Raw genomic sequence first — 26,399 nt, 5'->3', positions numbered from 1 at the left:
TAAAACTGAAAATGGCTAAATACTGAAATACATATATTTACACATAAACTCTCAATCAATAAGAACCATAATCACCAGGATTCACTAAGCACTCTCCCGATGTTCAACTGAAGTCAAAATAGTTATGGTCACTTATCTTCCCAGGAAAATCCCTTGGAATTTTGCAATATTTATAGGGCTTCACTCTTTTGGAAAATTTTTCTCACATAAATAATCCCCTAATGTTTTTTTTCTGTTAATTGCTTAATCTTCAAGAAATTACTAAAAGCATATGTATCAGAATTTCTAAGTCAGTCTGTTCAGCCCTCTCACCATGGTTTATATTCAGCCTCTACAAGATTTAAATCAGTTACAAATGTCAGTTAAACTTTCCCTCTTGAAATGTGCAGGTAGCTTGATTTGGGAATTAGCAACTGAGCTACTTCAACTGACTTCACTAAAAACTGTCCCAACAAGCTATCTATCCTCTCCCTCACTGGTGATGGTATAACTTGCTTCAATTGTTGACCCCCATGTAAATATAGATCATCAACAGTGACTGTAAGTTGCACTGGCTAGTTATGTCCAGCTTCATTGTATAGAACTTGCTCTCTTTTCAAATGCCACAGGTAAAAAGAAAACCACAGTGAAAATGTCACCTGTGAATAGCCCAGGGGAAAAAAAATACTATCAAAGTTTCTGATTTGGGTTCTGTTCACTTTTAACTTTATAAACAGAATTCGTTTATTTGTATTATCAGAGGTGTTTACTGGACGACGATGATATGGCCAATAAAGGGAACCTGTATGTGAAGAGTACAGGTCTCTCTGACCCACATATCCCAGAACTGCAAGGAAAGGAACTGGGGAAGAATTCCTACATTGTAAGGGCATCAGATATCTAATCCAGTCCTTGGACAAATGTCTGGGCTTTGCAAACGAAGGGCAAGAGGTGATGACTAGTCTATAGTATCATTTAAAACTCCCACCCCCCTAGTAAGTCTCCACCCTCCCAGATCCCCCAAGCGTGATTTTGCACAACAAGTTAAATAAAAGTAAACTGTTTATTAAAAGATACAGCAAAGGTACAGATACAGAGATACATACAAAGATACAGATATATATATATATATTTACATATATATACAGTCTTGCTGTTTTCATGTGCACTATATTTAGCAGCACATTATTTAATCAGGCGGCATTTTAACGGGGCTGTTTTGACACTTGGCGTTATTACCGCGTCATTTTGACAAGATACAACTATAGCCTCCTGGAAATTTCATGGTGTGAATTCCGCTTCTCCAACTTTTAATAGTAGCAAAAAGGGGAAGGAGAAGAAGGGAAACGGAGTACCAAGGCTGAGCATTAGGTTAAACACAAGAATCCAAAGGGCCAAGGTAGCATAGGGAAGGGAAAATAATTAAAATTAAAGGCTATCTGACAAACAACCCAGAGAAATAGAAACCATTATTTAAGGGCAATGGGCTATGTATCCAAGGTGCTCACATCAGCCTACAATGCCTTTTCCAATCCAGTTCTTGTGTTGAACCTGAGGATCTGCCTCTCTCTGCTCAATCCCTCCACCCAATAAATTTGCTACCACCAAAATCTAGAGCTATAGAGCCTTGAAGCAAAACGGGAAGCTAAATAGTTGTACCTTGGGCTACCTTCCCACAAGTGCAAGGAGGGCCCAATGTTGGGTAGGGATGTGATAACACTGTTCTCTGCAATTCGATGCTTTTCACTTTGTGGCTTGGTTCCACAAAGTGAATTGCATCGAGTTACTGTCAAATGAGAAGCTGCGGGTTGTTTCATCTGTCGTCTAACCCGGCCCTGCCGTTTAACCCGGCCCTAAGAAGAGTGAAACAGAATCCAAATCAGATATAAAATAACAATAAAATGCAGATTCAGGTATATAAAAGGAAAAAATACATAATATTCCTTTTACTTACCTCAGAGGGCAAACTGCTGCTGAAAACATTATCATCCTCTTTGTTTTCTTCACCATTTTTCTCTACAGGAACCCATTCTCCATAAACACTATCTGCTTCTTTTTTCCGATGTTGAGATCCAGATGACACAGGGAATTCTTTTGTTAATGTTACCTGGCTTTTTGGTGGAGTTGGCTTTGCTGCAGCAATCTAAAAAATAATGTTTTTCTTAATTAAAACTCAATAGATGTTCAACATAATCTGAAAATGACTTTGTTCATTATTTCTCACAGTATTTAACCTAAATTAAAAGCTAAATTCCATTTGAATTTTACTTAAACAGTTCCACAAGTTGTGCTGTTTCACGAGTCCAGAAACACTAATACTCACATTCAGATTGAAAAAAATGGGTTTGGGTTCACTGAGTTTAAAAGGATGATGATAAAAAGGAGGTTCTTCTTCCTCTTCATCCGAAACATGAGGTTTATTCACTATTACATCATCATCTTCTTTACTCTGTGCAATCTGTTTGCATTTCTTAAAAAAGTAAAAACAAACAAAAGATAAACCTTACACTTTATGCAGAGTAACATGTAATTTCTTAAAAGAATCAAAACCACATAAAATCAACTTTCAAAAGTAAAACAAGATTAATGATAGGTTACAGATACGTAACTTAGCTTACTGGTTACTATTTAAACACACTCTAGTTGGTCAGTCAGTTAACAACATTTATTGAGCACCTACTATGTGCAGAGCACTGTACTGGGCACTGTCCAGGGAATACAAAAAAATAAAGTAGAAGACATGGTCCCTGCTCTCAAGGAGCTTACAATCTAGTTCAACAGACGGAATACATACACATGAGATAATTGAGGAACGCTTTTACAGAGCAACACAATTAACAAGTGCAAACTGATATAATACAAACTGAGTACATAAGTGCTCAAAGAACAAAAGCTTAAGAGAGAACAGAATCAGGCAGAATCTGATAATCAAGGAATATTCCTCACAGAGTTCTAAGCCAGATTTTCATAGTTAAGAACAAGGATTAGCAGGGAAAGGAAAAGAAAGTCACCCTAGTCAGGTAGTGGTAAAGAGGTGAGAAAAAACTTATTAGAAGGACTGAAGATGAGGCTAAAATATATAGGGAAACACTAAGTGTTCACAAGGTTTTGGATAAGGAGCTTGGATTTGATAAGCAAGCAACAGAAGCCTTCACTAGGTCCTTAAACTTAAAAATTGTAATTCATATTGTAATAAATCTAAGTGAGAAAACAGATTAAGAAACTATATGATCCCCAAATGTATGGCTAAATAAAATCTCAAACACTTGCAACTGGGTTAGATGATAGCATGTCTTTCCATAAATGTTTTGTAGGTTGAGTCTCTAAAGGAATAGAACTCAAGAATGGAATATAAGGCATGATGGGGAGGGTGCAACTGATGAAGGTCTGACACGTAAAGCAAAGTCAATTCCGCCTTGAGAAGCAAAGGAACCGACTCCATTACCTGGCTTTATAAAAAGGTCAGAGTAAATTTGGGTGGACATGTCTCTATACTAGCAGTAGAATTCGTCATATCCCTTATCAATTGAAAATATTTTAATAGGATAAAAAGCTCATTTAGCCAAAAACACAGAATATACCAAGCTTGTAACCAAGGGGAACAGAATATATTGACAGTGGCAGGCTGGCATCAGGCTAGCCAATAACAAGTTTCAATATCTGAAACAATGTGGTATTTCTGGATCCTAGCAGCAATATTTCAGCGTCCTCCAAAAAAAAAAACAAATTTTAATAAAATAAAGCCAAAAGACCAAAAAAAAAAAAGCCTCAATTGAAAAGATCAAATTCTTAAAAACAAAAATAAGTGTGTTTAAAATATATATGTTACTGCCAAAACCCGAACCGCAGGAAGAACTGATAATGGCCGGCCATTATCACCAATGGCTGGTACCAAACAGCCAAAACCCGAAATGTTGATGCGAAAGAAGTTCCTTTCAGGCAATGGCCAGCTATTCTCATTAATTTCCAAGCTCCGGTGGCAAAAGATCATTTCTGAAGATTGTCTGTGTCTTTGCGTATATGCAGTACACTCGTGGCGATCAGTGAACACGTCGTGAATGGAAACGAAACTGTAGGCGAGCTTCTGCGTGTTGCTCACTCAACACCTCCTCCATTCAAACGAACCGTCCCACTCCTCAGTCAGTTTGGCTTCTAAAACTGGAAAGCAAAAGTAATGGGAAGTAACTTTTAGCTAGCGGAGCTTAGCCATCCCGGATAATGGCCTGCTAAATAGAGCTTCTGCCGCTGCCACGTCTGTATTTCGGGTTTTGGCCACTCGGTGCCAGCCATTATCAGTTCAGCCCACAATTCGGGTTTTGGCACGCTCCAGAGTCAACATCACTGGAATAATCCATTTAAGAATGACAAATTCTGTCTAGCTTACCTCAGTTAGTTCTTCTATAGTAGCTCCTCCTGATTTTTTAGCAACTTTCTCTTCTATTGAAGGTGGAGGTGCAGGCTTTAGGTTTGGCGGTAAAGGAACACCAGCCTTAGCACACATGGCAGCTGCATTAGCTTTGGCTATTTCAAGTAACTGAGCCTTATCTGCAAGAGGAAAATATAAGAAGCAGTTTTCCTAAAAGGCTGTACATTTTGTATTATCTAATGTTTCATATGCTAACAAAATTAAAGGCATCAATTTTCTGCCCTAACTTATAGCTGTGATAAAATCACTCTTTGGCTCAAAGTTTTAAAACAAATGCCCCATATTTAAAAAAGAATTAAGTCCACATTTAGCTTACCATTCAAACACTATACAAAATAGCTAGACTACACAACTATAAATGATCACTCTGCCACACACATTAAGACACACACCTGCCAAAGCCTACTTTATTTTCCACAACTATCATGCCCCTTAAATTACTTTCCTTCTAATCTCGGAGAACATTTTAAATCACTCTTTGAGCCCGAGTTCAAAACTGCCACCTCTTCAAAGTAACAAGTCTTAAGTCAGAACTTAACATTCCTCTCTACCGTGCTCCCAAAGTACCTAATCTATACCAGTAATTACAGTAATCATGGCAGTTTTACTATTTGGTAAAAGAGACATATATGCATTTTATCTGTGTCTCTTGTACTAACTTGTAATCACTCATATACTGTTCCTCTGCTTTGAATAAAAAAAGAACTCAGAAACATTTGTTGAACTGAATGCATTCTCCCTTAGGGTTCTGTTAAGATCTTTTTCTTTAGACAACTCTGACCTGGAAATGTCCAATCCACTGGGATAATGATAAATTATCCATTATTATTACACGTAGTCACGCATGATCCATCAAGTTTTAATCACCTCTGCACACTTTTTAAAATTAGGAGAAATTAGAACACTTCATCTTTTAAAAGGCAGACTGAAATCACTTTAACTCCCCATATGCAAAATTCCCTACTCACTTCCATCACCCATTATACCAACCAGAATTATTTTCACAAACATATAACAGTACTGTATTGCCAGTTTAAGACATGTAACTTATTAAAAAAGAAACATTTGATTTTAGGCTTATCTGCAAGAATTTATGTTGGAATACATACAATAACAACCTGAGCAGATACTAGCCTTGTCTTTAACTGGACTTCTACTTGCCATTTTTAGTTACGGAATATGGTTAAAGCAAAAAGAAAGCATTCAAGTATGGAAATACCTTGGTTCTAATTTACTCCAAAGCAGGTCTTTTAAATGCTAATTACAAATGTACTTATTCCTACATTTTCTAAACAGAAGCTAACCTAACTACAAAAATTTAAAGATAAAAATATTTATCCTAAACCAATAACCCCAAATATTCCATTTGACTCACAGAAAAAACTCAGCTTTAAATCATTCTCTAATACCATTAAATTTTTAAATGACTCACTCAAATCCGTCAGACGTTTAGGTGATCTGCCTCTTTCAGAAGACCTGGATCGTTTACGGCGGATGGGAGACCTGCTAAACCTTCTTCTCAAGGGTGTTCGTGATCGCCTTAATCTGACTGGTGATATACTGAAGCTTCGTCTTCTTACCACAGATCTTGATCTTCTCCGACGGCTCGGGGTGCGGCTCCGACGGCTCGGGGTGCGGCTCCGACGGCTCGGGGTGCGGCTCCGTCGGCTCGGGGTGCGACTCCGTCGGCTCGGGGTGCGACTCCTTCGGCTGGGGGTGCGGCTTCTTCGGCTCGGGGAGATGCTAAAGCTCCTTCTTCCCCCAGATCTAGATCTTCTTCGACGACTCGGAGTGTGACTCCGGCTCCGACGGCTTGGGGTGCGACTCCGAGCTCTACCTGTTTTCCGGTTATCCCTGGAGCTTGATCTTTTTCTTTTTCTTTCCCTGGACTTGGATCTGTGCTTTGGGGATCTTTTGCGCTTCTCTTTTGATACAGATCGCCTTCCTCTAGACTTTGATCTTGACCTGCTGCTCCTCCTTCTGCGTCTTGATCGTGACCGTGAACGTGTTTGAGAGCGATGAGACTTGGACTTAGATGATCTCTTCCTTGCCCTAGAACGAGACTCACTGGTGCGCTTTCGCGATTTGTGTTCAGAAGACTTGGAACGCTTACTTCGAGATCTTAACGAAGAGTCCCTTTTCTTCTCTTTCTCACCTTTGTCACGGTTCTTATTTTTCTTGCTTTTTTCATGTGTGTCCTTAACTTTTACAAAAATTTCATAATCATCTTTTTCCTCTGAAGACGACTCTGAAGCTCTTTCTGGTATACTAATTACAACTGGACTGGCAGCAGATTTATCCCGTTCAACTTCACTTGCAAGTAAAGGTCCTTCAATACCAGCTCTAAGGCTTGTAAGACGTTCCATGTCCTTAGGAAGTAATGGTCTCACTAAATCAGCTTCATTAATATCATCAATGTTGGCAGAAAATCCTGAATCAGACAGTATCTCTTTAGTAGGGAGAGGTACTTCTTTATCTTCTCCACTACTTTCTTTAGGACTGAGAGCCACTGCTAATGTCTGGTCACTCTCCTGTATAGGTAATGATCCTTCTGCATCCTTACTGACAAAGTTATTAGTAGATGGTATATCAGGATGGATGTCTTTAGCAGGTAAAGGTCCCTCTATGTCAGCTTCACTACCACCACTGGGGCTGGTGGAAATTACCATGTCATGTTCAGTATCTTGAGTAGTTAACGATACTTCAAAATCATATTTACTAACTGAACTGAGAGCAGATGCTGTGGCAAATTCAAGACCCTTACCAGTTCCCACTGCATCAGGTTCAAGAGCAAGGGGACCAGTAGAAGACAGAGTCCCTCCTACATCAGTTTCACTAACACTAGGGCAGATATCCAATACTGTGCATTGTTTAGTCTCATTGGTGGGTAAAATTTTCTCTTCACCAGTTTCACCAACAGCACCAGTGCTGGCAGCAGACACTGTGTTATGTTCCATCTCTTTAGCAATTAAGTGATTATTTATATTGAGGTCTATATTCATATCATTTTCAGTTTCATAAGAGTCATTCTTCAGGTGTCCTTCAGCATATGGCTCTTCGTCTGAATGCATGGGAATCTCCTGCATGCCAATCTCTGGAGCAAGATTTTGATCGCCAGATAGTAAATTCATTCCTTTTATAACATTAGACTCCAGTATTATTGGTGTAGACTCTAAAACCATCTCAGTTGGTATTACTTGAGTCGGCTCTGAGACAGTGACAGGAGGCTCTGAAATTGTCACAGTGGATTCTTGGACACAAATAGATGGTTCTGAAACAATCACGTTAGGTTGAAGGACTGACACCGCTGGTTCCAGGACAGGCACACTAGGCTCCAGGGCAGAAACAACTGGCACAGGAACGGTAACATGCTCTGGCTCAGAAAAGGCCAGGGGCTCTGGGACAGCCTCAGCCGGTGGGTCCTGGACAGCCACAGCCACTGGGTCTGGCACAGCCTCAGCCTGTGGCTCTGGAACAGCCATGGCTGGTGGCTCTGAAACAGTTCCAGCTGGTTGCTCCAGGACAGCCACAGCTGGTAGCTCTGAGACAGCCATGGCTGGCAGATCTACAGTGCTCTGTGATGGCTCTGGAATAGGTACTGCTGCCTCCAGCAGGGACATAGATACCTCTGAGGCAACATGTCCTGAAGCCCTCATGGAATCAAAAGTTTCTGCTGCCTCTGACATAACAGAAGGCTCTGATGTTAACACAGTCAGTTCACCTGATGTTGTGGGAGTTTCGGACACCATGTAAGTCACTGGTCTTTCTGGAACAATTTCATGCTCTTCTGCTACGGCAGCAGACTCTACAGGTGTTGACGTGACCAAAGACTCTGGCTCCAGTGGTGGTTCTGGAACAGTCATGGCAGCCTCTGATGCTAACATTGAAGGCTCTGATGCTGATGCTGAATAATTAGCAAGCACTGCCGAAGGCTCTGAAATCTCACTTTGACTCACAGGAGGTTCAGGCAGCGACACAGACTCTTCAGGAGGTAATGCTGGCACCTCAGTAGGCCAAGTATTTTCAGCTGTTAATGCTGACTGCTCAGTGGGTAATGCTGGACCCTCTGGTGGTTCCTCAGGAGGCAATGGCGGTGTCATTGGTGGCTCTTCAGGTGGCAATGGTGGCATTGTTGGAGGCTCTTCAGGAGGCAAAGGTGGCACCATATATGCCTCCGTATATGTATCAGTATAAGAATCGGTGTAAGAATCAGCTGCCATAGACATCATTGAACGATCAGCAGTATAAGATGACATCATAGATCGATCAGCTGCAGAGTACGATGACATCATAGACCGGTCAGCAGCAGAGTATGACGACATCATAGACCGGTCAGCACCCATGGACATCATAGATCGGTCAGCCATCGGGGACATCATGGAGCGCTCGTAAGCTGACATCATAGAGCGTTCATAAGCTGACATCATAGAGCGCTCAGCCATAGGGGACATCATAGAGCGCTCATAAGCTGACATCATAGAGCGCTCATAGGCTGACATCATAGAGCGTTCAGCCATAGGGGACATCATAGACCGCTCGTAAGACATCATAGAGCGTTCGTAAGATGACATCATGGAACGTTCTGCAGCATAGGACATCATCATAGAACGTCTAGATGCTAACATCAGGGGTCTAGGTGCTAACCTATATGGCCTGGGAGCTATTCTATAGGACCTGGGTGCTATCCTATAGGGTCTAGCTGACATCCTATAGGGATCAGGAGTTAGTCTGTAGGGATCATGGCCTAATCTATAGGGGTCTTGCCCTAACCTGTAGGCATCATGACCTAGCCTATAAGGGTCATGACCTAACCTATAGGGATCTTGAGCTAACCTGTAAGGATCCTGAGCTAACCTGTAGGGATCAGGAGATTTTGAACCCAACATAGCAGAATCTTGGGTACTAGATGCTAACATCTGAGCATCCATGGTACCAGACGCTAACATCTGAGCATCCATGGTGCCGGAAGCTAACATCTGAGAGTCCATAGTGCCAGATGCTAACATCTGGGAATCCATAGAGCTAGTGGCTAACATCTGGGAGTCCATGGTGCTGGTTGCTAACATCTGGGAGTCCATGGAGCTGGTTGCTAACATCTGGGAGTCCATGGAGCTGGTTGCTAACATCTGGGAGTCCATGGAGCTGGTTGCTAACATCTGGGAGTCCATGGAGCTGGTTGCTAACATCTGGGAGTCCATGGAGCTGGTTGCTAACATCTGGGAGTCCATGGAGCTGGTTGCTAACATCTGGGAGTCCATGGAGCTGGTTGCTAACATCTGGGAGTCCATGGAGCTGGTTGCTAACATCTGGGAGTCCATGGTGCTAGAGGCTAACATCTGGGAGTCCATGGTGTTGGACGCTAGCATCTGGGAGTCCATGGTGTTGGATGCTAGCATTTGGGAGTCCATGGTGTTGGATGCTAACATATGGGTCTCCATGGTGTTAGAAGCTAACATATGGGATTCTTGGGCCATCAAGGGATCCACTCCTACTGTTACAGAAGTCTCCCCCACTAATGTAGTAGGCAGCTCCTGTGCTACCGTATTATAGGACTCCAGCGCTGTCGTCGAGGGCACCTCCAGGGACTGCGACACGGTCATCGTTGACAGCTCCGTTGTTGTCACCACAGACTGAACAGAGATCTCCAGCGCCACAGTTGCCACAGGCTGCCCAGGCAACTCTGGCGCCCCAGGCTGCCCTGGCAACTCCAGCACCCCTGTTGCCAAAGGCTGCCCCAAAAGCTCCAGTGCTCCAGCTGCCCCAGACTGCCCCGAGAACTCCAGTGCCCCAGCTGCCATGAGCTGCCCAGGCAACTCCAGTGCCCCAGTTGCCACAGGCTGCCCCGACAACTCCAGTGCCCTAGTTGCCGAAGGCAGCCCTGGCAACTCAGGCACCCCAGTCACCGAAGACTGCCCTGGCAACTCCAGCGCTGTCGTTGCCACTGGCTGTCCTGGCAACTCCAGCACCATTGCTGCCTCAGGCTGCCCCAGCAACCCTGTTGCCGTCGTCACCTCAGGCTGCCCAGGATGTTCCACCGTTGTCATCCCCACAGGCTGCTCCAACTCTGTCGTCGTCACAGGTTGTTCGGTCAACTCCATTGCTACTGTAACCACAGGCTGCCCTGGCAGCTCTACTGCTGCTGTCACCACAGGCAGCCCTGGCAACTCCTGTGCCATCACAGGTGGCTCTGGTACCTCCTGTGGTGGCTCCAACCCCATGGATGGTGCTGGAAGCCCTGGCAATTCCTGCGACAACTGTGGCACTGACGTCACAGAGGGCCCCGGCAACTCAGGCACTGCTGTCGCAGGGGGCCCTAGCAACTCAGGCACTGGGGTAGAAAGGGGCCCTGGCAACTCTGGCACCGGGGTAGCAGAGGGCCCAGGTAACTCCAGCACTGGAGTCACAGGGGGCCCCTGCAACTCCAGCATGGAGGTCGCAGGTGGCCCCGGCAACTCCATCGCTGAGGCCACCGACGACTCCTGCAGCTCCAACGCTGTGGTCTTGGGCAGCTCCAGCAGCTCCTGCGGTCTTGTCATGGATGAATCTGCAATCTCCGATGGTACTTCTACAGGCTGCTCTGGCAATCTTAGCACTTCAGTTGCCGATGACTCTGGAAAATCCATTGTTGTCGATGTGCTTGGCTCAGGGTGCACCTCAGTAGGTGTCTCTGATGACACAAGGGTTTCTGATGGCTCTAGCACTTTTGCTACTGGTGGCTCTAACAACATGACCTTTGATGGCTCTGGAGGTGTGCTCTCCAATGATTTCAGCACAGGCTTCATCTGACACTCCACTGACATTGTTACAACCGGCTCAGATGACTGTAGCACTACTGTTGTAGTAGGCACTGGTGCTGCTGCAAAGGAATCCAGAATCTTTGTCATGGATGGTTCCAGCATTACTGCTACAGACTGCTCTGACTGCACTGAAACTACTGATGTAGATGCAACTGACAGTTCTGCAGTTTTTGTAGCTGGCTTCAGAATTTCTAAGGTGTGTGGCTCTAATACCTCCATTGATACTACAGGAGGTTCTAGCACAAGTGCAGGAGACTCACTGGTGTCAGATAGGCCGAACACTCTTACAGGATGCTCCAGTGCCATTTCTGAAGGTTCAGAATCAAACTTCAAAAAGGAATCTGATTCTAAATCTACGTTCCCATCATGATGTGATTTCGGCTTTGATTCAGATTCTTCTGGCTGTCTTTTATACTTTTTTTCCTTTTCTTTCTTCTTTTTCTTCTTTTTATTTTTGTGCTTTTTATGTTTCTTCGACTTTTTGGTAGGTATTTCATCAGTAGGATCTGTTTGTACAGACACACATCTACTTTTTCTGGAAGCCTCCTTCAAGTCTGAAATTTAGGAAAATTAATTTTGTCAAATATCCCCCAAAATAGATTTAGATAAGTTGTATAAACCAAAACTTACATTCCATGTTAAGATACCATAACACTTCTTGTTAAATAAAAGGTTACTAAATAAACTATTTTCCATAAACCAGTTATCTGAAGACTGACACTTTTCCAATACTTCTTCTTCAACTGAAACCTGGGTTAGAATTAAGTTCTTAATTTATTACAAAAACTTTTAGAATTACATTAAGATGTGTTTTTACTAAGTTCATTTAAAACAATTATTTTCTCCAGCTCTCACTATACAGCAAATTACTTTTGAACTGCAGTTAAGATGAATATCTTTCATATTATTAACTATTAGAATTCCCACAAAAACATACGTTAAAGAACTTTTGTGACTGTTTTATAACCCTTATTTATACAGGAAGCAACACAGCACTAGCTCTGGAACACACTGTCTGCTTTTGGATACTGAATCAATTCACCACTCACTAAATGAATAGACGTGGCCAAACCGCTGACACTCTGTCTTCCAGAGTTAGAGGACGAACTCAGTTAAAACATACAAAGTACACTAATAATGCCTGGCACCAAGTAAGCCCTCAGCAAATGCTAGAGATTGCTTTTATAGTATAAGGTCTGAACAACAAATGTAAAATATGGAACCTGAATTTTCACCCATGTTGCATTCTAATAAAAATAACATCTCTTCCCCCCAATACTCTTCTAAGTTACTAAGAAATAATTTTTTTAATGTTTCTACTTTAAAAATGATAATAAAGTCATTTGGAGAAGGAAATTCGTACGGCCCTTAACATGTAACTTAAGAACATTTCAATTTGCATATCTAAAAGAAAAAGTGGTTTATAATCCACTTTGTAACCAGATGAGATTTACTCTAATGCCAATATCATATTAGATAAACCTTAGTGATCTTAGCTGATCAGAAATCCAGGTCATCAAGATTATGGAAAAAGCAAATCAACACATGACAAGACCTCCTCCAAAGCAAAATTAATCATTTTCCACTAATTGTTTATTATGTACCAAATGTTAGTTAGCTACATTATACTTCAAGAAAAAGTTGCTAGAACCATGAATCTAAGCAAGGCTACAGTCTATGCTATTTTTTTTTAACCATACTCTATACTAAAAATTAAAAAAGTAAAAAACAAAACCCATACCATGGCCCCCCATTTCCAAAACTAAACAATATTGTTATTTTTGTGGTTGATCATAAATCCATTTCTAAGCATCAATTATTTAATCAATTCCCCAAATGCTAAATATCCAGCAATGATTCCTCTCCATTCATTGCACCTTTAAGAGGAGTAGATACAAAAACAAGATAATCTCTAATCTTGAGTTTTAAAATAAAACCTTCCAGGGTTTTAAAATCATTACAGATATGGTCCAGACTCCTGTACCTTCCAAAATTGACATTTATACAATTGTTCAATGAAAACCCACATTCAAAATCCTGGCACTGAGGCACTGTAAGACTGAACCAAATAAAGGCAGTTATATTCCACCAGCAAAGTAAACAAATGCATCGATGCTCATGTTCCAGTACAATTGTATTTTCAAAAAAATACTTAAACAAAATCTTCAGTAAATCAATTAAACTAAAAATTAAACTTATTGAAGTTTTAAATCTAATGAACATCTTAAATACCCTGCAATCAAGAAATACTACTGTTAACTATTAAAAAAAAAAAATCTTAAAGTTTTCAAGACAGCTGATTATCTCCAACTTACCTGGCTTATATCGTAGTTCCGTATCTAAGACCCCAGAAAGTACTTCCTCTATCTTCTGAACTATTTCTTCATTTGGTAGGCTCCTGGCAGAAGCAGCTGCATCACCTGCCTGGTTTCCTTCAACAGGTGTATTTGTTTCACCATTGAGCTGGCCTTCACTCCTTCCACTTTACAAGAAAAGTTACCAAAGTTCATTAATACTTTTATCATGCCATATAATAAATTAATATTTGTAACTCAACTGATTAAAACAATCTTATTTGTACACTTCACCATTTTATATTTATTTTGGATGCTATTCCCCATCAACAGTGCTTCCTTAATACTATCTACTTACAGTTGGTACATTTTTATTTTCACACGATTAAAGTTTTCAGAACTGTGAAAGTTAAGAAAAAGTCTTTAAAACAGGTTTCTAAGCTCATCTTTTTTTTTTTTAAACAAAATACTCCCCAACCAGCATATTTATCTCAGGGGAGGAAAATTATTATTAAGATCACAATCACAAAACCAAAGAAAAATACATGACCTAACATTACGGTAGAAGCTATAGCCACAGTAAAGCCACACTTGTGCATGGATCACAATCACCATCAGCAGTATCAAGGAACACAACTTTAGCCACAGACACATTAAGTCAAAATCAGGTTTAGACTGATCAGACTTGCTGAAATGCCATAATGTTGAAAAGGAAAAATACATTTATATAATTTTCACCCAATTATCAAAAATCATGTAAAACAACTCATTTATATTAACAGTAAATGAATCACTTATTTTCAATTCACAGGGTCAGAAGAATCTTAACAGACATAAAAACATATCATTTAATCATTTGTACTATTTTGTGTAAATTTACAAAATTGTTTTGAAAAATACTTTAAACAGCACGTTTGACTTAATGTAACTTAAATTTTAGGTAACAAAATGGGTCGACAATTATGCTCCACTACCTGATAGAAGTCTGAATGGTCAAAAAACAAAAAAATTCAGTAGTTAACCGTTAATAAGGAACATTTGGTTTTCTAATACAATTAATCATACAGTAGCAATATGTAACATTTATTAACTATTAATTAGGGTTACACGGTTCTACATTTTCAAACTCATTTATCCTAACAAAACTCTAAGATCAGCACTATTGTTCTGATTATTTAAATGAGGAAAATGAGGCACAGAGAAAACAAAAAAACCTAGCTGAACATCATACATCTATTAAGAGGTAAAGCTGGTATTCAAAACCAGAGCTCATACTCTTAACCATCTATATATAATAACTTCAACTGTCTAAATGTCAGTCTCCTCACCCAAACCCATATTCATAAAAGTAAATGAAAAAAAAGGAACTATAGTTCATTGAAATGGCAAATAATCAAAAACTTGTTTTGATATTGACAATATATAGCATAATATTTGAAAACAAGCTGAATATTCCTCTAGTAATAAACTGCTTTATCTCATATTCTTTTTAAACTTTCTTCCTGGAGCTCTTTTACATTTTTCCTAAGCACTTACACAGTGCGTACCTTACTAAAAAGGCCACGGATTTAAAAATCAGAAAAGCAGGGCTAAAAAAAAAAAAAACCTGTCTGTCTATAACAAAGTAATCATCTTAAAGCTGTGAGGATGCTTACCGAACTGCTGAAAAGGGGTGGAAATTTCAAAGCACCTAAATATCCATCAATACAATCCTACAACAGAATTCTACAGAACCATGAAAAATGTTTCAAAGACTACTGAGACCGATAAAACACAAACGTGTTCACAATATATGGGTGAAAAAAACAACCAACACAAAACAAGATGATCACACTTCACAAAACATGTGCATCTGTATGCACAAGAAAAAAACGAAAGAACATAAAGATCAATAACCATGTGGTGTTTTAAAATTTTCTTTCCTCTATTTTTTCTAAACTTTCCACAACAATAACACTTCTAATACAAAAACTGAATTTTAAAAGGTATAGAAACAAGACATTACAACCAGCAAACACAACTACTTAATACATGCAACTATTAAAAAGTTTTCAGGAAAATTATAGTCCCTTGATTCAGGTCGTTTCTCATCATCCTAAAAATAACCAGCATATAACAAAATTTTAAAAAGGAACTAAATCAATGAGACGATCTATTTCCCAATGAAAAAACAATATATCCCGGAAAAATATTACAGCAATACTGTATCATTGCCCCAATAACCTTATGTTAATTTGAGCGCTCAGTTTACAAATGCGTTTTCGGCTGATTTTCAAATTCACGTTACGTCTGGTTCTTGCTCTCAACTTTTAAAATACAACCAGCAATACATTTGAACTCGGAACAAATATTTACGTTATACAAAGCAAAAAGGCAACCACTGAATAACAACATGACCCACGCGATTTTCGTTTCTGAGTAAGCAAGTATTTCTTTGAAAATGTCTTCTCATTCAAATTGCGGGGAAGCAAGGGTAAACCAGTAGCAATGACAAAAGTAGCGTGTTGGTCAAATATGTCAATTGGGTCAGGGATGCCAAAATTTTTAGAGCTACACACGAAGTCCACTTTCCGCTTGCTAAATTAAAAAAATTACCACTAATGCAAAATCCCCTTCCATCCTCACCTCGAATATTCTGTCAAAGTAGCTAACGTTAATTTGAACTGTTTCAATTTAAATTTCCAATCTATTAAACTATTAGAATGCTACCTGGTGGAAGCCACAGAACAGTAGGACCCAAATAATCTAATTAAAGGATCCCGACCCCCAAATGGTCTGAAGCTCGCAATAATAAAACGGATTTAAGATTACCCAAGAAACGGCCGTTAGACCCCTTTCCGGTCAAAGACACCGGCCGGCGAAATCCGCGGAGGCAGAGAGGGGGAGGGGAAGCGCCGCGGCGGAGGAGGAGCTCAGGAAGGAACTAGGCCCGTCCCTGGTGGACAACCAGGCCTACAGTAGCTAAAAGGTAGGGGATGACCAAACGGGGGAGAAGCCTGAGCATCCTAACTCGGTTCTAGACGAGGGAGCCTGGGATTACCTCGGAAAGGGCGAAGTTCCTCGCTGGGAAGGGAGGGAGCGGACGGGGGTGGGGGGGGCCGGAAAATGGATCCCAGGCCCAGGCGGGGCTGTAGCCGGGCCTGAGACGAGGAACGACAGCGTCCCTGAAGAAAGGTGCCACGGACGGCTACGTGAGGCCCTATCGGTCCCTTGGGGGCAGAAGAGTCTGGGAAGCGTTTACCTTGAAAGCTCCTGTTGAATTTCCCGGAATTTACTGACCACGAAAGACCTAAAAATCTGCTCGATGTTGGTCGCCATGGCGTCCGCTCCGTTCTCTCAACTCCTCCTCACTAGTCCTCCAGGCTCCCAGCATGCCTCGGGAGGAGGCGCAGCGGCCAATTCCGTTTCTTGCCGTCCTGATTGGCTCCTGTGGGAGCGCCCAGTCCGGCACGCTCCGCCTCTGAACCAATCAGTGAGCACGGCCCTGCTCTCCTCCGCTGTTTCTGAGCGTCTGGGGTAGAGCTGCTGACGTTTGCGCCGCGCACGACTATGTCCGCCATGTTAGTGACTGACGCAGGCGCCATTACAGGAGAAGTCTCTCTAGAGGCGACTGTCCTCTGAAGTTGTCAGTCTTAAACAGTGTTTGGGGGCCCTAAGAGGTTTATTTTGGTCACTAAACACCCTAGATTAAATTCCGTGAGGAAAGGGAGCAAGGAGGGCAACATGGTGTTTGACCGGGGCCTCCAACGTTCCCGGATGGCACCGAGTTTCGGCAGGGAGATCCATCCGGGAAAGCATTAATCAGCGCTTGCCCCCATACGAAGAACACGTTTTTACCGCCATCTGCCTCCCGTGGCATCCTATAATTGGCCTCGGCTTTTTTTTTCGTTTTAGCATTAGGCCAGAGGTCCTGAACCACGTGTGTTCAAACCTTGGTGCACTCTAATCTCGTCAGGAGCCAGGCGTGTCACGAGACTTTTGCACGGTAGCTGTTCAGTCCTGACTCGTGAGCAACACACAATTAGCTGAACATGGGTTAAGCATTTTGGCGCTCCCCCTCCTCAGAGCTCAGGAGGCTCTGGAAGAAGCGGAGAGACGTTACGTGGCACCTGACACTATAGTGTTACACTGTAAACTTGCTAGGGCTAGGAAGCTTTACCCTGCGGAAGGTTCAGGCCGCGCCCGAGAGCCGGAGGGAATCACTCTTGATTACCTCGCGGTGGGGCCCACTGGCCGCGCCGACCAATGGGGAAGGGAAGCCAGCCGGGGGCGGGGCGGGGCGGGGCGGGTGGGCGGGGGGCGTGCGCGCCGGATCCCATCGGCGGACTTCCGGCGCGTGGCTGGCTAGTGGGCTCAGACCGTTCAGCGAGGGTCTAAGTGCGAGCGCCCAGACCGCCTTGGGTACGTGGGTAAGTTTCCTCCGCTTTTCAGGAAAGTACATTTACGGTTTGGTTTGGGGATTACTATCAGGAATTGGATGAAACTGTAGGAACTGGTTTGGCGGTAGGGATTGTCCTCTTATTTTTAATCGCAGTGGGTGAGGGTTGGCCATGTGCTTTTCAGTTTTAACTGAGGTTTACATTGGATCTATCACTTTCTCTGCTTTGTAAGATGTCAGGGCCTTCTTGCATCTTTCTGCTTTTTTTAGGTTTTTTAGGTCATGCACCTAAATTGCATATTTTCTCATTATGCATCCTTTGTCTCTAGCAGATTACTTAGTCCCATTTTGTAGTTGGTTTCTACCTTATTTTATTCACCAAGTCCTTTGTGTTTTGTTTTGTTTTCTTTTTTTGGCAATGCTGCACAGCATGCAGTATCTAAGTTCCCTGACTAGGGGTGGAACGCAGGCCCCCTGCAGTGGAAGCGCAGAGTCTTAACCACTGGACCGCCAGGGAAGTCCCAATTCACCAAGTCCTTTGAAATGGCTTTTCCTGGCTCTCTAATTCTCCTCGTGTTACCCATTTAGATGACTGAGGCCCAAGAAGGTTAAGTCCCTCAAGGTATCCCAGCTAGGAAGTCTTAACTCCTTAACTCAAACCTAGGCAACTCTGGCTGGCGGCCTCCTAGCCACTCCTGGGTGTAGATTCCCTCAGGCTGAGTCCTAATCCTATTTCAGAGATCCGCGGCAGTAATCAGGATAATTTCCCTTCACTGGCCCTCTTATTCAAACTAAACATCAATGTTTTCTCTAGATTTAAAGATACGTTCATTTCAGATATTTCAATACACACGGCAAGTCTGTGTTTTCCATTAAGCTAAAATAGTGTTTTTCTCTCTGATGATAATTTAGTAATTTTTTTCTTCCTCATACTTTCAACTGTTAAAGAGTATCTGAAGCAAAATTGGTTCCGTTGGAATCCAGGCTACATTCCCACTTATCTATGTGACCTGCAGCAAGTTACATAACCTAACTGAACCTTAGTTATTTATCTGCGAAGTGGGCATGGTAATCCTAGCTGCCTCACAGAATTCTTAAGATTAAGTGAAGTAATTCGTGAAAAGCATTTAGAATAGCATCTGGCACGAAGTAAGTGCTCAAAAGGTCTTCTTTATATTATCAAGTTATATTTTTCTTCAAGTGTGTAATGCTAGCATCTCACAAGAAGTAACTGATTTCAGTTTTTCCTGTTATCAGTTTGCATTCTACATAATTACATGTCTTCTGAAAATTAGTAAATGAATGTGACAAGTTATTCATTCCTTTGGCTTTTTTTTTCCTGTTAGAATTTCTTTCTCTCCCTAAAGCATCAATTTGGCAAAAGTAATAAATAAAATATAGCAGGTTAGCATTTACTACTGCTGAGTGTAAGAAATTGTACTAATTGTTTGTAAATGTCATTTCAATTTTTACTAGGCCTCATAAGACAAATTCTCTTAATTCCACCTTTTAAGATGTGAAGAAATTGAATTGCAGGTAGTAAGAGCTTAACCAGGGTCACACTGTTAGCTTGAGAGATAGTTGCCCATCCTGCCCAGGATCAAATGCCAGAACTAAGCAAGACATATTCAAATTTGATTTTTGCCTTCTCTACCAATTTTCTGGCATATTGCACTAACTTCTTAAATAGGGGTCAGCAAACTACTGCTCTTGTGCCAATCCTTCCTACTACCTGTTTTTGTACAGTGCACCAAATAAGAATAGTTTTTACATTGTTAAATGTTTGTGGGAAGAAAAGGAAAAGTGGTGTTTCTGTGACACATGACAGTTATACAAAATTCAAATTGCCGTGTCCATAAATACAGTTTTATGGAAACACAGCCACAGTTATGCTTTATAAACCTCTGATAGCTTCCTGTTACTTAGAGCAGAAGTAGGCAAACTATGACCTACAGCCAACTGCCTATTTATGTAAGTTTTTACTGGACATAGCCTGGCTACATTTGTCTCTTGTCCAAGGCAGCTTTCATACTACAGTGGCAGAGTTCAGTAATTGCAACAGAGACTATATGGCCCTCAGAAAATACTTACTATTTGACCCTTTACGGGCTCTAGTCTTAAACATTTCTTTGAATTTATTGTAACTTTGAAGTCTATTATTTATAAGACTAAAGGTTTAAAAAGTTATTTTCAATTTGGTGTCTAAATTTAAAACATTAAGATTCATTTTTAACTGAGGTTTGATGATTTTTAAATCTAAAAAGTGAAGCCCAGGGACTTCCCTGGTGGCCCAGTGGGTGGGAGTCCACCCTCCCAACGCAGGGGGCCAGGGTTCGATCCCTGGTCCGGGTAGCTGGATCCCGCATGCATGCCGCCGCTAGCAGTCTGCATGCCGCGGCTAGCAGTCTGCATGCCGCGGCTAGCAGTCTGCATGCCGCAACAAAGATCCCACGTGCTGCAGCTAAGACCCAGCACGGCCAAGATAAATAAATAAAAGTGAAGCCCAAAGAAGGGTGATTGTTCATAGATTTTGTTTTAATGAAATAAGGAGCTTTAAAGTACCGCTCTAATCCTTAAGAGTACACAGTCATATTTCTCAAATTATGAATCCTAGTTTTCCACAAATGAATTGCTGGGATAAAATGTTATTTGTATGATTACAAATGACTACTTAAATCATATGTAGAAATCGTGGTTTCTAAAGTATATGTCTTCTAAACTATCAACTGTGGTTTTCTTTCTGCAGCTTTCATTTTCCTGCTGAATTCCTGCTTTGCAGACTGAGCAATGGCAGCCCGAGTACTTGTAATTGGCAATGGAGGAAGGGAACATACTCTGGCCTGGAAACTTGCACAGTCTAATCATGTCAAGCAAGTGTTAGTCACCCCAGGAAATGCAGGCACTGCCTGCTCTGAAAAGATTTCGAACACTGGTAATCATTTTTTTGAAGTAAAACTGAATGATTGTAGATGATAAACTGTCACTCACAACTCTTCTCTTTTTTTTTTTTTAATTTATTTTTATTTATTTTTGGCTGTGTTGGGTCTTCGTTTCTGTGCGAGGGCTTTCTCCAGTTGCGGCGAGTGGGGGCTACTCTTCATCGCGGTGCGCGGGCCTCTCACTATCGCGGCCTCTCTTGTTGCGGAGCACAGGCTCCAGACCCGCAGGCTCAGTAGTGGTGGCTCACGGGCTTAGTTGCTCCACGGCATGTGGGATCTTCCCAGACCAGGGCTCGAACCTGTGTCCCCTGCATTGGCAGGCAGATTCTTAACCACTGCGCCACCAGGGAAGCCCCCCACAACTCTTCTTTATAAAGGTCAATTGCTGTTCAGATTTGAATGCTTTTTTTTTTTTTTTTTTTTAATATTACATTCATGGTAGAGTTTTATTTATTTATTTTTTTGGCTGTGTTGGGTCTTTGTTTCTGTGCTAGGGCTTCCTCTAGTTGCGGCAAGCGGGGGCCACTCTTCATCGCAGTGCGCGGGCCTCTCACTATCGTGGCCTCTCTTGTTGCGGAGCACAGGCTCCAGGCGCGCAGGCTCAGCAGTTGTGGCTCACGGGCCCAGTTGCTCCGCGGCATGTGGGATCTTCCCAGACCAGGGCTCGAACCTGTGTCCCCTGCATTAGCAGGCAGATTCTCAACCACCGCACCACCAGGGAAGCCCTTGAATGCTTTTTTTAACCCAAAAATTTATGTGGTAATTTGAATACTTGCCATATGTTGTAATTTAAGGTATCCTGTTGTTCAGAGTGTATCATTTTCTTACCTTAAATTATTTTAAACCTTATAAAACACGTCCACTGAAAAAGTTACAAAATGCCTAATATTGGTTAAAGGTGTTTTGGTGTATATTTTGGGGAATGGAAAATTGAGCAGTGCTGTTAAATGTAAGTTCTGGCAATTCTTACTCCATAATAGATCTCAGCCTTCATCTCTTCCACTGGTAAATAGGAAAAGATGATCAGTTCTTATGCTGCCTTAAATTCTTCAGTGACTTCTCATAGTAGTTAGCATAAAACTCAAACTCCTGTCCTTACAAAAGCCTCTGTGATCTGACCTCTGCCTGCCTTTCCAGCCTGATCTTTTACAGCCCTTGTTTTCTTTTCACTGTGCTCTATCCATGCAGTCCTGCCAGCATCCCAAACAGAGCTGCCTTGGACTTTGTTCTCACTCCTAGCATGACTGGCTCCTCATCATTCAGGTCTCAACTTATGTTACCTTCTCAAAGAGGACTTTTCTAAAGTTTCTAAGTAAAGCATGTTCACCCCCCAATTCATTTGTTTTCAATCATGAACTATTATCTGTATCTTCTTTTACTTTTGTCTGTCTCCTATCTTCATTTCCCTCCTAGAACATAAGCTCTAGAATGTAAACTGCATGAGGGCAAGGAAGTCGCATGTCTTTTTTTAAAATAAATTTATTTATTTATTTATTTTTGGCTGCGATGGGTCTTCGTTGCTGCGTGTGGGCTTTCTCTGGTTGTGGCGAGCGGGGGCTACTCTTCGTTGCGGTGAATGGGCTTCTCATTGCAGTGACTTCTCTTGTTGCAGAGCACAGGCTCGAGGTGCACAGGCTTCAGTAGTTGTGGCTCATGGGCTCTAGAGCGCAGGCTCAGTAGTTGTGGCACACGGGCTTAGTTGCTCCGCGGCATGTGGGGTCTTCCAGGACCAGGGCTCGAACCGGTGTCCCCTGCATTGGCAGGCAGATTCTTAACCACTGCACCACCAGGGAAGTCCCGTGTCTCCTGTCTTATTTTGCACTGTGTGCACTGTGCCTAGTACCCTACGTGGCACATAATATTTATGGAGAGAACATAGACCCAGCAAGCTACCAACTGGGAGAAGATAATTGTGTACATAGGAGCAAAAATAATAAGAAAAAGATAAATAAGAAAATATCTGCTTCCCTGGGATCTTAACTCTGGGAGTGAGGTATTGTATTTTTTTTTTTTAAAGAAATGGCACATTTTATCTAGATGCAATTGATGTTATACAGACCAGCCCATGAAAATCTCCCAATATTGTCATGAGGCTGCTATCACTTGTAGTGACAGGTTAGGTGTGTCATCTTCCTCTTGCCACCCTTTGCTGTGCTGAGGTAGTTGGCTCTGTTCAGCCCAGTTGTGTTTGCAGCTACTAACCCAGAGTGCATGGTACTTCATCCTTATCCCACTCAGGCAGTTCCTGTAGACTGAGAACTCTACATTTTCTGCACTTATCCCCTACACATCACAAATACCACATATGTACAGAGACTTCAGCCAGCTTAAGAATGGTGGCCCAAATAACAGTGAAGCAGAAGAGCGCCTATAGAACCTACTCATGATTAATATATGGTTGATCCTACTACTACTTAGAACTCTCATCAAGAAAGACAATTTACCAGGCTTGTACATTGGAGAAGTGAGCTAGGTCTTAAAAGTCATCCTTCAGTTCTTAGCTTAAACGTCTTTGCACAGAGACCCTTTCTGGCTTAATCAGAAATAGCCTCCCAGTTTACCTCACATCAGATTTGCCTAATTGTTCATACTTTATATTATTTTGCTTGGATATTTATAACTTAGCATTCCCACAGTGAAATATAAGCATCTTAAGTGTAGGGACCCTGTTTGTGTTTGCATCTTAACCTGGTGACTCGGACAGTATCTAGCATATAGCAGTTCTCAGTAAATCTTGAATGAATGACATTTAAAAGACCAGTTTCTGAGTATATTCTCTGATACACTTTTTTGTTTACAATCGACACTAGCAACATGAACACCATAGTCAAGAAAGTACCTTATAGCTCTTGGAAAACTTACTCAGTTCTCTGCTATCACTGTAGTGATAGCAGAGAACTGAGCTTTGTTGGTTAGCCTAATGTACTGTGCTCTGAATTGCTCATGGTGAAACTCATCTGTACCAATAAAAGAAAACCAACAATTAATAGGCATACCAAAGTATAGTACTTAGATTTCAGAAAGACAGTTAACTTAAAGAATGTTTTTATAAACAAGGTGGGTTTGTTTCTTTTTTCTTTTCACAGACATCTCAATCAGTGATCACACTGCCCTTGCACAGTTCTGCAAAGATGAGAAAATTGAATTTGTAGTTGTTGGACCAGAGGCACCTCTGGCTGCTGGTAAAGTTCATTTCTGTTTATTATTATGGTATACACCGTGCCAACAGGAGCTTGGAGATCATCTCATCTAATACATTTTACAGATGAGGATTTCTAATATAATACACTGAAAAAGCTTTCACCCTCTTGAAATTTATGGATTCTAGGATTTTTTTCCCCCCCAAGCATCGTAGTATGAATAACAAGACTAAATTTGAATGAGAGATCAAATTTGCAGCTGTGGGAGATATTTCGTGTTTATTCTGCTCTATTCTGGTGTCTATTTAATAATCCATATATTTGAATATCACACATGATTTTTGTTGGATTTGAATCATGTGTCAGTAGCATTTTGTTTATATCCTATAGAAAACATGAAAAACGTAGTTATTCTCTGCCATTTGCCTCATCTCAGTGTATATTGAGCCTGATCCTAATTCTTCAGAATGAAAAGGCCCTGCAGAAAGCTGGGCTGCGGCTGCTTGTTTCCGCCCCTAGGAATTGCTGGGAGCCTGGCGTCTGCAGGAGTGCGGTGCTTTGGCCCGACAGCGGAAGCAGCTCAGTTAGAGTCCAGCAAGAGATTTGCCAAAGAGTTCATGGACCGACATGGAATCCCAACTGCACAGTGGAGAGCCTTCACCAAAGCTGAAGAAGCCTGCCGCTTCATTATGAGGTAAACAGAAGATAGCCTGTGAAGGGCACTTGTTACATGATATTTGAATATAGGGGTCACTTTTATGTTACGAGTTTACACTAAGATAATTCTAGGGGAAAACTCATAGGATGTAGATTGCCTTTTTCCAACATCAAAATAAAATGGGATTTACTCTTGCGGCCTTGCAGAAAGATAAATTTTTTTTTTTTAAGATAAATTTTTTAATGTTTGTTGCTGAAGAGTTTCTAGGGGAAAAGGATACATTTGGTTCTATAGGCGTGCCCTCTTAGCCAAATTGACACAGTGGCATCTTACCACATAAAGGATAGTGATTTTTTTCATCAATAATTAACTAGAGTGAGGAATCATCACTTGGCCTTCTGCCACCACTGTTCAATCCTAAATCTTAAAATTAAACATCCTGTTCTCTATTATATGGAGAACATTGAGCAATAAATGAATGTTGGTAGATACATGCCTTTGCCCCCTATTTTTGTTGACACTTTTCCTTTTTACCTGGTATGTTTTCTTTTTAGTTGGGTCAGTTTCATTCTTTGTTTTTTCTTCATCCTACATTGAATTTTATTATTTCCTAGTAGCCAGATACCTTCCAAGTAACAATTTTGTTACTTACTTTGGGTAAGTCTCCTTCTAGATCTCCAGTTCTACTCAACAGAAGAAACTACCAACAACAGTTTCTTATGTGTACTTGGAGAAATGATCTGTGTATCCGTGCTTATATTGGTCTTATACAGCTACATCTTTTACTTGAAGGAGAGCATGATTCATTACTTTGTATTGTATCTTAAAGGTCATTCCATATTCATGCTATGCAACTGCTGTTTTCCCCCACAGATTTTGTTTATATGATCTCATGATAAGTGAGAAAAGCAAAACTGTATGTACCATATGACCACAACTATAAAGGAATACATAGGAAAAAAAAATCCTGGCAGGAAGTACATCAAAATGGTGTTAGCAGTTTTTTTTTTTTCTGCTTTTCAGTTGTTGCTATAGCATATCATTACACAATCCCAAAGCATTTTAAACTTTTGAATCTTAAAGATTTATTGGATATTGAAATTTACTCTGTCTTCACAGTGCAGACTTCCCCGCTTTGGTTGTGAAGGCCAGTGGTCTTGCAGCTGGAAAAGGGGTAGTTGTCGCAAAGAGCAAAGAAGAGGCCTGCAAAGCTGTACAGGAGATTATGCAGGTAAGTTGATCCCTCTTAAAAAGTTTATAATTTTCTAGTCACACTGGATAAATAAATACTCTTAAGCTTACAAATATTCCTCAAGGCAAGGAAAACGTATAGCAAACACAGTTATTTTTCATAGTACTATGTATTGTAATCCATCTCTATAAAAGGGTTATGACACATCTACACTGATGGCTAAAACGATGATTCTGTTCTTTGCAAGTAAGTTCTGTCTAGCATCCTTTGTTGTCTGCTCCGAAAGGTAGAAAGTCCTCAGACTACAGAACATAAAAATAAATACTCAGCAATCCATGAGGACAAAAAAAGTATTTATCCTTTGTGTCTCAGGTCTAAGAAAAGTGAAGCAATGAATTAATATACTTTGCTTTTATGATCCTTCTTGGTTGTTGTGGGTTTCTCCCCCTTGTGGAAATCTGTTTTCACAGACCTTAGTATAATTATTGTAAGCAAACATAATTATAAGTCAGAAATAAGAGTTAAATGCTAATGATGAAAACATCTGTTTTTCTGTTAACCTTATTTGAAACTGGAAAGCTGGATCCCCAGAAGAG

The 26,399-nt window shown here is 41.3% G+C and overlaps 2 protein-coding genes across 9 annotated transcripts in view; one reads left to right on the top strand and one right to left on the bottom strand.

Annotated features, from left to right (window-relative positions):
- The window catches only part of SON (SON DNA and RNA binding protein), a 30,913-nt gene extending 14,062 nt beyond the window's left edge, over positions 1-16,851 (bottom strand). For 3 of the 5 annotated variants that reach the window (XM_068546996.1, XM_068546995.1, XM_068546997.1), the window contains exons 1-6: positions 16,738-16,851; positions 13,518-13,684; positions 5,838-11,756; positions 4,364-4,524; positions 2,303-2,449; positions 1,934-2,122 (exon numbers count right to left, since the gene is read on the bottom strand). In XM_068546996.1, coding sequence (XP_068403097.1) covers positions 1,934-2,122; positions 2,303-2,449; positions 4,364-4,524; positions 5,838-11,756; positions 13,518-13,684; positions 16,738-16,814 — 6,660 coding nt within the window. In that variant the 5' untranslated portion in view covers positions 16,815-16,851. Of the gene's footprint in view, positions 1-1,094; positions 1,833-1,933; positions 2,123-2,302; positions 2,450-2,622; positions 4,138-4,363; positions 4,525-5,837; positions 11,757-13,517; positions 13,685-16,737 lie in introns of those variants that run through there. The other 2 variants (XM_068546998.1, XM_068546999.1) reach the window with 2 other exon arrangements.
- The window catches only part of GART (phosphoribosylglycinamide formyltransferase, phosphoribosylglycinamide synthetase, phosphoribosylaminoimidazole synthetase), a 30,239-nt gene continuing 20,257 nt past the window's right edge, over positions 16,418-26,399 (top strand). For 2 of the 4 annotated variants that reach the window (XM_068547000.1, XM_068547003.1), the window contains exons 1-5: positions 17,820-17,905; positions 20,621-20,806; positions 23,900-23,995; positions 24,473-24,647; positions 25,731-25,842. In XM_068547000.1, coding sequence (XP_068403101.1) covers positions 20,662-20,806; positions 23,900-23,995; positions 24,473-24,647; positions 25,731-25,842 — 528 coding nt within the window. In that variant the 5' untranslated portion in view covers positions 17,820-17,905; positions 20,621-20,661. Of the gene's footprint in view, positions 16,465-17,819; positions 17,906-20,620; positions 20,807-23,899; positions 23,996-24,472; positions 24,648-25,730; positions 25,843-26,399 lie in introns of those variants that run through there. The other 2 variants (XM_068547002.1, XM_068547001.1) reach the window with 2 other exon arrangements.

This window comes from Eschrichtius robustus, chromosome 6, assembly GCF_028021215.1.
Source record: "Eschrichtius robustus isolate mEscRob2 chromosome 6, mEscRob2.pri, whole genome shotgun sequence".
In the NCBI taxonomy this organism is placed as follows: domain Eukaryota; kingdom Metazoa; phylum Chordata; class Mammalia; order Artiodactyla; family Eschrichtiidae; genus Eschrichtius; species Eschrichtius robustus.
The sequence above is the reverse complement of the archived record's forward strand: the minus strand, read 5'-3'. Positions and strand labels throughout refer to the sequence as shown.